Source organism: Acanthopagrus latus, chromosome 6, assembly GCF_904848185.1.
Source record: "Acanthopagrus latus isolate v.2019 chromosome 6, fAcaLat1.1, whole genome shotgun sequence".
NCBI classification, from domain to species: domain Eukaryota; kingdom Metazoa; phylum Chordata; class Actinopteri; order Spariformes; family Sparidae; genus Acanthopagrus; species Acanthopagrus latus.
Window position 1 is genome coordinate 153,527 of NC_051044.1, and position 14,270 is coordinate 167,796.

General features: G+C 42.6%; 1 protein-coding gene and 1 long non-coding RNA gene across 2 annotated transcripts; one reads left to right on the forward strand and one right to left on the reverse strand.

The window, feature by feature from the left end:
* Nucleotides 1-5,927: 5,927 nt before the first annotated feature.
* zgc:77375 (uncharacterized protein LOC402927 homolog) lies at nt 5,928-13,813 on the reverse strand. Its single transcript, XM_037099726.1, has 9 exons — nt 13,657-13,813; nt 11,098-11,289; nt 10,873-10,985; nt 10,581-10,674; nt 10,105-10,138; nt 9,773-9,947; nt 9,415-9,591; nt 6,884-7,061; nt 5,928-6,471 (listed from the first exon to the last, which is right to left on the reverse strand). The coding sequence occupies exons 1-9, from the start codon at nt 13,753-13,755 to the stop codon at nt 6,274-6,276; spliced, it is 1,260 nt and encodes a 419-aa protein (XP_036955621.1). The 5' UTR covers nt 13,756-13,813; the 3' UTR covers nt 5,928-6,273.
* On the forward strand, nt 6,914-9,335 carry LOC119020442. Its single transcript, XR_005075317.1, has 3 exons — nt 6,914-7,027; nt 7,147-7,194; nt 7,654-9,335. It is a non-coding gene; the product is annotated as an uncharacterized LOC119020442 (long non-coding RNA).
* Nucleotides 13,814-14,270: the final 457 nt, after the last annotated feature.

Genomic DNA, 14,270 nt, shown 5'->3' on the forward strand with positions numbered 1-14,270 from the left:
GTAAGGTGCAAGACCAAGAGAGATAAGGTGCAGTTTTAATCACAGTTATCCGATTTAAATAACAAGTAATTTAAATTATTTGTGTGAATTGCGTGGGTGTTGCTGTGAAACATTGTACAGTTTGATGGCATCAGGTAGCCTGTGCCGTTCTTAAAGGAGTACGCCACCCCTAGGTGAAATTGAGTCACTCCCCGCAGTCCCTAGAGTTGGATGAGTGAGCCAAAGCGTTTTTTAGCCGACCAAGCCATTGTCCTAATCTAGAAACGCCGCGGTTAGCTTTAGCTTAGCGTAGTCGCTGTAATCCGGAGTGTCCAGCTAGCATGTTGTTGCAAAAGTGAATCAAATAACTCAAGATTTTTTGTAATTATCTCTCGTGACCTATACATTCATATCGAGTACACATATAAATGCAAATTAACACGAAGGGATTTACTAGACCAATTTATATCTGGAACTATTTGCGGCCACAGCACAGGCAAAGCACTGCTACCACGCGCAAAGACACCACTCAGCACCTGAAAAGCCTCAACTTCCGTCAATACACCAGCATGGCTACTAAGTTCTCCGCCTCTAGGAAACGACAATGCGAGTCGGACTAACGTGAAGTTTCCGTGATAATGTTAGCAATGTATAAACCAAGGAAGGGTAAAAATTATAACGTTACCTACAGGCATGGATGATGAACTCTGTTCTGCCTCTGTACTGAAAATGGATGGGACGGCCGTATCCTTCAGATGTAGCAGCATCTTTCTCGTAGCATACTGCATTTTCTCTTCGTAGTCCTCCGGTTTAAAATGCTCATCGCAAACACGATATTGATTGATTTTATCCACTGGTGTTGTTGCAGGAATGTCGAGGATAGCAAGCCAAAGATTTCTTCGTTCCACTGGTTTTGGAATTCTGTGAAACATTATGTTCGTGTATGTCCTCTGCTTGTTATCGCAGCCCTTCACACAGCAAATAACCATTTTACCTCAGTAGATGTGAAACTAACTTCAAACTACTAACGTAACAACCTTACTGCAACAACTTCTTCTCTTACTGCAACTACATGCAGGTAACACTGGAAGTTGTGGTGCTGTGTGCTGTCAGTGTATTGATGGAAGTTGAGGGTTTTCAGGTGCTGGTCTCAGGTTTCAGGTCTTTGCGCGTGGTAGCGGTGCTTTGCCTGTGTTGTGGCCGCAAACAACATGCTAGCTGGACACTCCAGATTACAGCGACTACGCTAAGCTAAAGCTAACCGCGGCGTTTCTAGATTAGGACAATGGCTGGGTCGGCTAAAAAACGCTTTGGCTCACTCATCCAACTCTAGGGACTGCGGGGAGTGACTCAATTTCACCTGGGGGTGGCATACTCCTTTAAAGGCAGCAGGGTTGAATGAGTCTGCTGCTGAAGCTGCTCTTAAGCTTGTCCAGAATTTCATGGAGGGGGTGAGAAACATTGTCCATGATCACCAGCAGTTTTGCTGATAATGTAAGAGAGATGAATGTGTGGCTACAACTCTAAAAAAATATCACTGTTTTTGAGCGTAATTTGTGGCCGGGATCTTCACGGAAAGGCAAAATTTCTGAGGTTTTTTTTTAGTCTCTCTCACTCTGTCAGTTGGTCTCCTGCACTCTGCTGCCCGAACATTCCGCCATACACACTCATTTAAAACCCTGAATTTTCCCAAAATCACTCATCATCGTTAAGGGGTCAGAGTTCAAAAACTATACATCGTAGGAAGAAAGTTCAAATACAATTTAAATAGATGGGACCTGTGCCTATGTTTTAAAGTTTGAATGGTGTTTCTAGGCGAACGTATGCCAGAGCAGGAGATGTTTGAAAAACGTTGCAGATTTGCAACGTTTTTGACCCCGTCCCATTCATTCCTTATAGGAAAATTTTTGCAGTTTTTCGCGACTTATGTCGCGAAAAATTAATATTTTGAAAATCTGAATGAGAGCATATCGAGTCAGATCGAGCCGCACGTTTTGATATATTTTTTGTTTGTGTGCGACAAACGGTGCGAGACGAGTTAAGTGCCAAAAAAGAGTGGGAGGATGAAAAATAAGAAGAAGAGGCACAGCCCACTATGGACACCTATAGCTCTGCTATAGAGGTGTCCATAGTGGGCTGGCAAGCACAGCCCACTAATTATACATACATATAAAATGAATTATATATACGCACACTAATGTGTATATTATCTATAACCTTACTGATTGCTCGCTTCCCGCAGGAAGTAAACCTGAAGCTATAATTCATCCAGTCAGTTACAACACCAGTTTTCTCTAACACATAACCAATACATTTGATTTATAAAATCCATCACCAAGCACAGAATTCTTTCTTCTGGCAGAAGCAATGTGTAAAGACACACTGTAACGAATTGCTATATATTTACGGTGGATTTACAACAGTATCCTAGTGTATTTTATAATAATTGTAAAATACTGTTAAATTTTCATCCCTCCCATGTAAATTAACAGTTAAATCAGTCATTTAACAATTACAGTAGATAACTCTAACTTAACAGCATAAAACAGTATTTGTAATGAATTGCTGTAAATTTATAGTGGATTACAACAGTATCTTACTGTATTTTAAAATATTTGTAAAATACTGTTAAATATTCATGCTCACATGTAAATTAACTGTTAACCCTTGGTTAACAATAAGAAACTGTTATTTAACAGCTTAAATCAGTATATTCTGTCAAGCAGTGCAGACGTGCTAACATCCCTTCTCAAGTCCAGTCATTATCCATCAGCATATTACTGATGATTGTGGGCTTATGTTTCTATATTGATGATAGCACTGCTTTACTGATCAAACTCCTCAAACTACTAATTTTTGAGTGACAAGATGTAACCTCACTGGCTATTCCTAAACTTGACTTGGGGAAGCACAGCTCCATTATATCATTCCGGCCAGAGAAGTCCATGTGGAGTTCAACAAAGCAAAATAAAGAGGTAAAGCAAAGTTATGCTTATCTCCTGAAATTGTGTCCAGTGTTGTTTTGTCTGCATGATCATTGAACTGTTGACATTTCAGATGTTTCATTTGGTCTGTTTCATTAGTTCAGGTTGCTAAAAAGGGCAAAGTGAAGCAAACTCTGTAGCTAGCTTGAGCTCAATTAGCTGTAGGTGTTGCTGACCTTCATAACGTTTTTTTATTGTAAAATTTATATCATCATCTTATCATTTATTAATTTAACTTCACTGACTTTATTTCACACTAGTATTCCAGAGGTAAGCCTCCCTAAACTATAACTAACCACCGTCTCTCCTTTCTGTCTCTTGCTTTTCTCTTCTTTGCACTTTTTGTCCTGTCTTTAACCATTTTCTCTCTCCCTTGAACAGTTTATTGCTCTGGCCCATTTCTTTCTATTTCTCTCTATCTATCTCTGTTTCTCTTTATTTATTTAATTACAGGCACTCGTCATCGGTGACTGAGGAGACCAGCCAAACGCTCCTGTCAAGTACTCACTGTTCGCTCTTTCTCTCTCCGCCCTTTTCTTTCTCCACATCCACTGTCGATAACATGCAAAAGACTAGTTTTCAAGCTAGACTGTTACACTGTTCTAGATGGTATTTTAATTCAGCATCTGATGTTATGCTCATGAGTTCAGTAAAGCCTGTCACTAATGATTGTATTGGAGACAGTTTCTTCCAAATATAGAAATGCACTACCTTTTCATTTTTGTAATACAAATGTTCTCAATGTTACTAATTTAACAATGTCTGCAGTACAAATGAACACTTAATAATAAACTACAGCAGTGTTATGGAATGTTTTTTCTCATGTTCTATAACAGGGTTCTCAAACTTATTACTTAAATAAGTTATTAGAATTAAAAGTTATTAAGTTAAATAAGTTATTAAGTGAAATTAGTTATCAGTTGAATAAGTTGATCTGCTCCAAGCACTAGAAGGCAAGACATTAGTGTGTTTACTGTAGGACTTTTGGATGTTGACAGGCTGCTGGGATGAATGTGGAAGCCTAGGGCTGGGTATTTGAGAAGCCCTGCATACTTTGTTTTTAAATTGGTGAGGATTTATACAAATGCAAAAATAACAGATTTTATAACACACTGGCATATACTGTAAAATTACCATAACCCGCAGTTCTCCTACTGTCATGTACTGTTAGTTAGATAAGCTTTATTTTCAGACTCAAGGTCCATACAAAAAAATAAAATCAAGACACACAGTACAAAGGATTAAGTAACACACAATAAAAAAATCAAAAAAAAAAATCTAATGACTCATTTTTAAAAGACTCTTACACCAGTGCCCCCAAAACTGAGATGTGCAGCGTGTGTCACTATATATGTTCACAATTGCCACAACATTTTGATTCTCAGAATCATTTAACCAGCAGATGAACCTGTGCATTACATTTCTCAGAACCACTTGCAATGTGTTCACTCCAGCACTCACAAACAGCTCACTTGCACTAGTCCATCTGGGCCTTTTTAAAAGTATCCTCAAAGCGTCATTGTATGCCACTAGCAGTCTCTGAAAGCTGGCTTTTTTGTATTTCAACCACAGATGTGCAGTGTACATAGGTGAACAGTACGCTGAACAGAGTAAGCTTCACACCAACAGTGCACCAACCGAATTTACATGCCAATACATTTGCTCGCACATACAACATACGACACTGATGATGTCCTCATCATCTGTCAGTTGGTCTGTGATCACATGACCAAGATATTGTACTTCACTGTCATATGTCTATTTTCCATGGTTCTGCAGATCATTATCACACTTTTTGACTCGTTGTACTTTATATCTTGTTGTTCCCCATACACAGAACACACATTAAGGAGCTGCTGTATACCAGCTGAGCTAGGACTAAAAATCACACAATCATCAGCGTACATAAGATGGTTTGGTCTCAGTTGTACATGAGCTTAGATTATTTGATAAATCATTCATGTAGAAATTAAATAAAATAGGAGATAAGATGCTCCCTTGTCTTACTCCATTACTGATATGAAAAGGAGCAGACAAATAGTTGTCCCATTTAACCTGGATGGTCTGTTGGGCATACCAATGGTACAGGATTCTGACTATATACTTAGGGACACCTGCTGAACCCAATTTTTTAAATAATTTCTCATGATTCACTCTATCAAATGCCTTAGAGGCATCTAAAAAACAAATAAAAACAGATGAGTTTTTTCTTTTATAGGTATTCAGCAGTTCCTTTTGCACATATATACACATATCTGTACCGTGTCTCGGTTTAAACCCAAATTGACTATCTGTAGAGATAATTAGTTTATAAATCCTCTCCAGGAGAATTTGTTCAACAACTTTGGACAATATATTAGCTAGAGCGATGGGCCTATAGTTTTCTGAGGAACCCACTTTTCCTGCTTTGTCCTTAACCACAGGAACCAGCTGCACTGTCATCATAGAGTCTGGAAGAAAGCCATGGACTATGAGGGCACTGAAGCATAAGGCAAGAACTGTAATCCAAAATACGGTAATATACTGAAAAATAAATTACAGTAGATGCACTGTAAAATTTCCATCAAGCAGCTATCCTACTGTCATGTACTGTAATCCATAAACACACACACACACACACACACACACACACACACACACACACACATTCAAACACAGACACACTCACACACACACACAACTTCTGCAGTGTCACTCATGCACAGACCGTCAGTGTGGACTGGACCGACACCTCCTCCTCTGCGCAGACAGAACCGTCGTCCAGCGGCTAATTTCAGACATTGATATTCACAAGGCCCTTTGTATGTGTGGTGAGGGGGCGGAGCCACGAGAGCGCAGTCCCCAGTGTATTACTGATTTAGACTCATGCAAACATCTGGTGTGGATTCTCCACAGAGTTTTAGAAATGAAACAGTGTAAACATTCAGATGTTTCATGCATGTTGAGCTATCATGTTTTTATAAATAACTGGTTTGGTGTAATTACAGCTGTTTTATTTTTCTGGTCAATTTCAGCCTCCACATCTGTAGACATCTGTTATAAACCAATACATCTTTATTTGCACATTCATGACATGTAAATATTTACATATGTAAGTTTTTTTTAAAACTTTAATTCATGTTATAAAACCCCACAGGTTTTTTCTTCAGCTCATCAGTACGTGTAATCAACCTGTAATGTGTTAATATCGTTATATTAAAGCTGTTGACAGACACATAGGTAATGTGCACTGACGAGCTACCAACACAGCACAGGTAGACCAGCTAACGATACAGCTAACAGGGTCACGTCAGAGGTCACCTGTCAGGTGTCAGAGTTCAGAGGTGATGGGGCACTCATGCTGCAGGAGCAGATCGACGGCGGCCTCCACATCCTCCACCACGTGACTTGGCTCCATCAGGTCCGGCTCCAGGACCAGATCTCTGTGACCGTGAAACACTGTCTCTGTGACTGTGCTGCTCTGGTTGCTAGGCAACGGAGAGTGGGGGTTATAGACACCGGTGCACACCTGGGGACAGGTAGAGCAGCTCTGTTAAAACTGGTTATTATTACAGGGTCAGGGTGAACAGACCAGCAGTCAGTTTGTGTAATTGTCAGTTATTTGGAGGAGATATCTTTTAATTTCCAATCTCAACCCCAGAAACGTTAACGCTGTCCTGACTCATTTACTCTGTCCTGACACTTTAACCCTGTCCTGTCTCGTTAACGCTGTCTAGACTCACTAACCCTGCCATGACTTGTCAACGCTGTCCTGACTCGTTAACTCTGTCCTGACTCGTTAACTCTGTCCTGACTCGATAACGCTGTCCTGACTCATTATCGCTGTCCTGACTCATTAACTCTGTCCTGACTCATTAACTCTGTCCTGACTCGTTAAGGCTGTCCTGACTCGTTAACTCTGTCCTGACTCGTTAACCTACCAGTATGGAGTGACAGTGAGCAGCAGCAGACATCAGCTCCTCCTCCGGCACCACCATCGTCACCTGACTGCCTGTTCCTTGGCCAACAAGCTTGGTAGTGGTTGTCATGGCAGTGTGTTGCTGAGCCAGGTAGCGGTTGTACAGGTTAGCACCATAGATATCTGTCATGAGGTTGTCGCTAGACAACAAGAAGAAAACAGGTGATTATCCCATGCTATTGTTATGGACAGGTTGAGCACCAGACTGTAAATGTGTTGTTGCAGATGGTCTGGTGGTGTTGTGGATGGTCTGGTGTTGTTGCAGATGGCCTGGTCAGTCAATCAATCAATCAATCAATCTTTATTTGTATGGCACTGTTAATATAAAAAAGAAACAGAGATTACAAAACAGTAAATACAATCAAGAGAAGAAAATCAAAAGAACCCAACCCTCCCACACCCACAGACATCTATTCATTTGCACATTTTCATTTACACATCATTCTTGTAATTGTTCACTGCCAGCCGGTCTGCTCCTTTTATCCTTTTACCCAAAAAACAGATTGTGTATATATATTTATATTGTATAGTTATATTTTCTACTTTTTAAAATAGTTTATATTGTTAATTTGTTATATTTTCTATTCTTTAAATAGTTTATATTGTTAATTTGTTATATTTTTCACTTAATAGTTATTTGATGCATGCACCAACATCACCACAACAAATTCCTCTTATGTGTAAAATCGTACTTGGCAATAAAGCTTTTCTGATTCTGATTCTGACATGCAGACATACACTAGCTGTCACTAAAGAGACTTGGCCGGCAGCAAGACCTGAGGCGAGGAAGAAGCTACCTTTGGGGGCCAGCCACTCCGAGAGAGATCCCGGTCCAAGGCCACAGGGAGCGCCGTCACAGGGACCACACCAACCCAGGCACACAGGAGGCCCTGCACCAAGGTGTGGCCAAAACCGTCCATGGGACAGCACCCCAGCGGCAGACCAGAGACAACTCCCAATCTGGCAGGCCCCCATAAGGAAACACTGGAGATTAATAACCGACAGATTAAAACAGTAAAATAAAGTAAAAAGCATAGAGGCTAAAAACACAAGAGACTAAAACATAAAAGTGTAGAGGCTAAAAACGTGAGGGACTGAAACATTAAAAAAGGATAAAGGACCATTAAGACACTTAAAAACTAGTAAAATACTAATAAAAGCATGCATCACCCGTGCTGGCCTGAGAGAGAAACTGGTGGACTCTGGCTGTATTCTTTAGATGGTAAAAACCTTTGTAATGTTTTTGATGTGTGGAATAAAACTGAACTCTCAGTCAGAAATCACAACCAGATTTTTTTTTTTTACAGATTTTGATGGTTTAAAATCATTTAACTTTGGTAAAAGTTTCTCTTCTCTGCTGCCATCCATGTCTTGATATCTAAAATGTGGTTAATAATGACATCAATAGGCCCTGTGTCATCAGGACACACAGCAGTACAGTTGTATATCGTCAGCATAACTATGAAAGCTGATGCAGTGCCTCCTGATGCTGTCCCCAAGTGGAAGCATATAAAGATCAAAAAGAGTTGGACCTAAAATTGAGGGTTTGTGGCCCCAGGCCGTGGTTTCTCCTGGCCAAGATGGAGGAGAGGGATTGGGCTGAACGAGTGGACCCGGATCCTGGACTGGTGAGAGCCATGACCAGCTGGGTGGGCAGGTCCCGGGGGCGAACCAGACAAAGCACCCACGGGAGGGAAATCTTGCAGGATGTTAAACCTGTTATCCAGTGGCAGATCCAGAGGCCGAGGAGGAGGAGATGGAAGAGCCCCGGCGCTCCTGTGCGCCACTGTTCAGGGTTCCCCCAGCCTGAGTGAAGATGAGCTCACCGGAGCCTCCACTACTTCCTCCCAGATGAAGCACAGCAACTCTGCGGGATGTAGGCAGGAGGTGGAGGGTGCCAATGTCTTGGGCTTGGCTTGGCTAGTGCTGGTGCCGGAGTTTGGTTGGTGATAGAGCCGGTCCATGGCAAGGTGGTTTTGTCCGTGGTCGTCATGCTCCGGTCACCAGCGCTGGATGTTCTCAGGTGGGATATCAGCTTTGCCTGGGTCGTGGGGACAGTGGAGAAATCCAAAAGGATTTTGTCCTTCTGTTTGAGGTCAGCCTTCAGACCAGAGACCCTGTCCCTCAGGTTTGAGAGGATGGGGAGGCAGGACCTGCACACTGCCAGCATACCTGCATACCGGCGAGGAGATTGGGCGTCTGGTAAGCAGCTCCCAGAGCTACCTGTGGCTAGCTAGTTAGCTAACATTAGCAAAGTTGATGTGAGTAGGCAGGAGTGTTCTGTCCTGACTAAACAAACATTGCAATCTGTGTCACTATTGTCAGAAATAATTTAAACCAGATGAATCCACAATGAAAACTAGACACTCAACACACTCAACACACTCAGCACACAGATGTAAACATGGAAGTAAACCAGAAACCTCTGGTGTTGTTGTGGATACTCTGGTGTTGTTGTGGATGGTCTGGTGGTGTTGTGGATGGTCTGGTTACCCGACGGTGTAGATGGTGGTTAACTTGTGGTTGTGATTCTGCAGCCTCAGCAGACGCTCAGCGTACTGGTATGTCAGCAGACTTGGTTTTCCAAGAAGCGCCTGATACTGAAGCTCTCGACCCGTCAGCTTCTTATAGATGGACTCCAGACACAGCATGAACATCCCGTGACCAAACCTACAGCAACACAGCAGGATCAAAACTGATCATCGTGACCACCTGGAGGAGCATCCTGTCTGGAGGGGGATGTGATTCTTCCGAACAGAATCAAACATTCCTTTACTGATAAATTATTGACGTATTCACACAGAGCCACGCCCTCTACCCGAGACCTAAAAGGAAGTGGTGTGTTGGTTACCGTGGTGACGGGGCCTCTGCCATCCACATCAGGTCCACGTTACAGGCGAGCACTGGCAGCTGTGCCAACAGCTGAGTGTCGTACTCACAACCTGGACTCCCATTGGTCAGCAGTACGTCAATTAGCAGCTGCAGGTTGGTCTCCCATCTTATTGGCTCCCCGAACAAGATGATTGCTATGGCAACAAAGGAAGGCAGTATCACCAAAATATCACCAAAATAGGAGCAGGTCAACTAAAAAATGAGATGAACATTTAATGTTGATTTTTAAACTATATTTATTTTTGTACTTCTTTCACATGTTAATATCTTGTTTACAAAGTAATGTGATACCTTCTATTCTGGGAGGAGTCTGCAGAGGAGATGACTGAAAACGAGCAAACACACAAATATCATCAGATATCAAAACAGACCTGCTGCTCGCTGAAGGATTGGTGAAGCCTCAAACAGACACATTAAAACTAGTTTGGTCACTTTGGCTCAGAACGAAGGTGGAACGGTTCTATTGCTGATTGAACATTGCTAATTACAAAACACCTCCGTGATTATCTAAATGATACACAAACATTCTATTAACCATAAACACAACATGACCCACATACTGTAGAGTCAACACCTGAGAATGCACAGCACACAGAGATACATTCATTACACCTGATGCTACACTGACGTCCTGTTTACAGTTTTAATGTTTCAACCTGATTCAGTAAATTCTTAGTTTAAAACTAGTTTGTGAGTTAGAGGATGAGCTGCTGCAACTCAGAGTCTTGACATCACCTGAGGTCACCTGTCACAGGTGAAGCACTCACAGGTAGTTCTGGTCTCCTGTTGTGGTCCACCATGTCCAGCAGGGGGTGATGTTCTCTGAGGGTCTCGACGGTCACGACCTTCTGAAAACCCAAACTGGAGAGGAGGTCAAGACTTCAAACACACACTGTTCAATTTGTAATGCACACACACATCATACAACACAAGTGTCAATCGTTGTTGTTGTTCTATTTACACTGTGTGTTCGCCTCTCTCTGAATACACAGTACCCATGATCCTCGGCTGCTGTTGCTATGGAGACAAAGGCAGTCAGAGGTCAGGTGTGTAGGATACGTGTTGGCGATGTCTGTGACTGGACCCTGTCCAGACACCAGGACACATTTATCATGGAATCTCTTCAACATCTGCAAAGGGCTGTGGGACAGAACAACCTGCTCAGGGGAGATCTTCAGAAAGACAGAGAGAGACAGAGACAGGTCACATGACTACAGTCCCGCGCATCAGAAGACACACTGATCACTGACCTCCACCCATCTGTCCTTCACCTGTCTGTCTTACCTGGACATCCAGAAAGTGAGACAGCTGCTGTGCCTTGTGATGTCTCTGACAGCTTCCAGCGTTTGTGACAAAGACAACAGGAAACAGGAAGTTATTGTTTTGGTCCACAAGCTTCCGAAATGCTCGTCGAGCGGCCGGAATCACAGATCCACCACGAAGCAGAACACCATCCACGTCAAAGAGGACACCCGCCTGAGGGAGACAGACAGGTCACTGATGTATATGTATATGTGTATATACATACGCACACACACACACACACACACACACACATATATATATATGTATATATATGCGCTATCACCACTGCTGTTCTGCATAGGCCTGAACCCCCTCAGTCAGATCATCACAAAGACTGGCTACGGGTACCGATTCCGTAGTGGGCCAACAATCAGCCACCTGCTCTACATGGATGACATAAAGCTGTATGCCAGGAGTGAGCAAGAAATAGACTCACTGATCCACACCACCAGGATCTACAGCGATGACATAGGGATGTCATTCGGATTGGACAAGTGTGGCCGGATGGTTTCAAAGAGAGGCAAGATGATCAGGACAGAGGGGATTGACCTACCAGAGGGCAACATAGGTGATATCAAGACAGCTTCAAGTACCTTGGCATCCCACAGGCTAATGGAAACTATGAAGAGGCCACAAGGAAGTCAACCACAGCCAAATACCTCCAGAGAGTAAGGCAGGTCCTGAAAAGTCAGCTGAATGGTAAGAACAAGGTCCGAGCCATCAACATGTACGCACTACCAGTCATCAGATAGTCCGCTGGTATCATAAGCTGGTCAACGGAGGAGATAGAAGCCACAGATATCAAGACTAGAAAGCTCCTCACCATGCACAGAGGGTTCCACCCCAAGTCCAGCACCCTGAGGCTGTACACTAAGCGGAAAGAGGGAGGCTGAGGGCTAGTGAGCGTCAAGGCCATGGTCCAGGATGAGACATCGAAAATTCGAGAATACATCGAAAAAATGGCCCTGAAGGATGAACTGCTAAGTGAATGTCTCAGGCAGCAAAACCCTGATGAGATTGCAGAGGAGGAGGAGCAGACAACCTGGAGCGACAAGCCACTACATGGCATGTACCACCGTCAGATAGAAGAAGTGGCTGATATCAAGAAATCCTACCAGTGGCTGGAAAATGCAGGACTGACAGACAGCACAGAGGCACTAATCATGGCAGCACAAGAACAGGCCATAAGCACAAGAGCCATAGAGGCCAGGATCTACCAGAGTAGATCAGACCCAAGATGCAGACTGTCCAAAGAAGCCCCTGAGACAGACCAGCACATAGTAGCAGGGTGTAAGATGCTAGCTGGATCAGCGTACATGGATAGGCACAACCAAGTGGCGCGGATAGTACACAGGAACATCTGCAACCAGTATGGAATAGAAGTACCCAAATCCCAATGGGCCATGCCACAGAAGGTGGCTGAGAACAACAGGGCCACGGTTCTGTGGAACTTCAGCCTCAAGACTGACAAACAGCTCCTGGCTAACCAACCGGACATAGTGGTGGTGGACAAAGAGCAGAAGAGGGTGGTGGTGATAGATGTGGCGATCTCAACTGACGCCAACATCAGGAAGAAGGAACATGAGAAACTTGAGAAGTACCAAGGGCTGAAAGAGCAACTGGAACGGAAGGTCAAGGCTAGCATGGTCCCCGTGGTAGTGGGGGCACTCGGGGCAGTAACCCCCAAACTGGGAGAGTGGCTCCAACAGATCCCAGGAACAACATCTGAAGCGTCAGTCCAGAAGAGTGCAGTCCTAGGAACAGCCAAGATACTGCGCAGAACCCTCAAACTCCAAGGCCTCTGGTAGAGGACCCGAGCTTGAGGATGACACAGCTACCACCCCACGAGGGTGAGAAGGGGATTTTTTAATTTTATATATATATATATATATATATATATATATATATATATATATATATATATATATATATATCTATCTGTGTGTGTGTGTGTGTGTGTGTGTGTGTGTGTGTGTGTGTGTGTGTGTGTGTGTTTTTTTATTTCAGGACAACATGTTTTTGAACTCAGACCTGCAGCTGCAGCTGTGATTCTGTTTCATAACTTCAAAATCCTTTCACCTTTTTATGCATCAATTAAATCAGTTACAATTCACATTACAGACAATAACACCAAATACAACCTGACTACGATAATCCATCAATAATATGATATTATTATAAATGTTTATTTACATGACAAGATTATTTAATTAAGTTTAAAAAAAAAAAAAAGTATTTCAATTTCTGTCTGACACCACCATAACATCTCAGCCTCATTTTTCTGGACGTGTTTGTCATAAATGTTGCAGAAATATCGTAAATATCGTTTGTCTTCCTGATTATTAAAAATAAAACTGAGTTTTAAAGTTTTTTCAAAGTTTGTTCTTAACATCAGACAAGATTAAAGAAGAGCAGCTGAAGTTGCACTCAGGAGGAGACGTCATCAAACTAACCCTGCACCAAGAAACACATCCCCACAAAGACAACGAATCCCTGTAATGTCAGTGTGGACACACACACACACACACACACACTGACCTGTCTGCTGGTGGACATGTATCTGACCGTCTGCTGCAGGAAACCTCGACGCCACATGACTCCTGTCTGTCTGACAGTGACCAGCTGTCTGCTGCTCATTTATACTAACACAGCTGTGACATCATCATGGGGCGGAACATGACTGACTACATATTGATCATCAGAGACACAGTTTAACTGTTTAAAAGTTATCAAATAAATACTGACAAACACCAGTGAGTTGTTGAAAACAGATCTGTTCACATCAAGAAACAAACAAAAATGTCCAATAAATGTATTTTATCTTACAACAATGCTAACATGCTAATGTTTAGCAGGTATAATGTTTACTGTGTTCACTATCTTAATTTAGCATGTTAGCTAATCACCTATAAACAGTCCAGCTGAGGCTGATGATGTCATCAGTCCTGAAGGTAGACACATTCACTTGTTGACTTGACGATGCCTCTAGATGAAAGTCGGAGGATCAATAAAGTGATTAGAGTTCATCCTGAAGGGAACATGAACATGTCAGAGACAATGACCATGGACTGAACCGTGTCACTACAGGATCTGTGATGTTACGTAACAGTCATTCTCCAGCCAAAGTAAAGATACTGTGTTTAAGTGAAAGT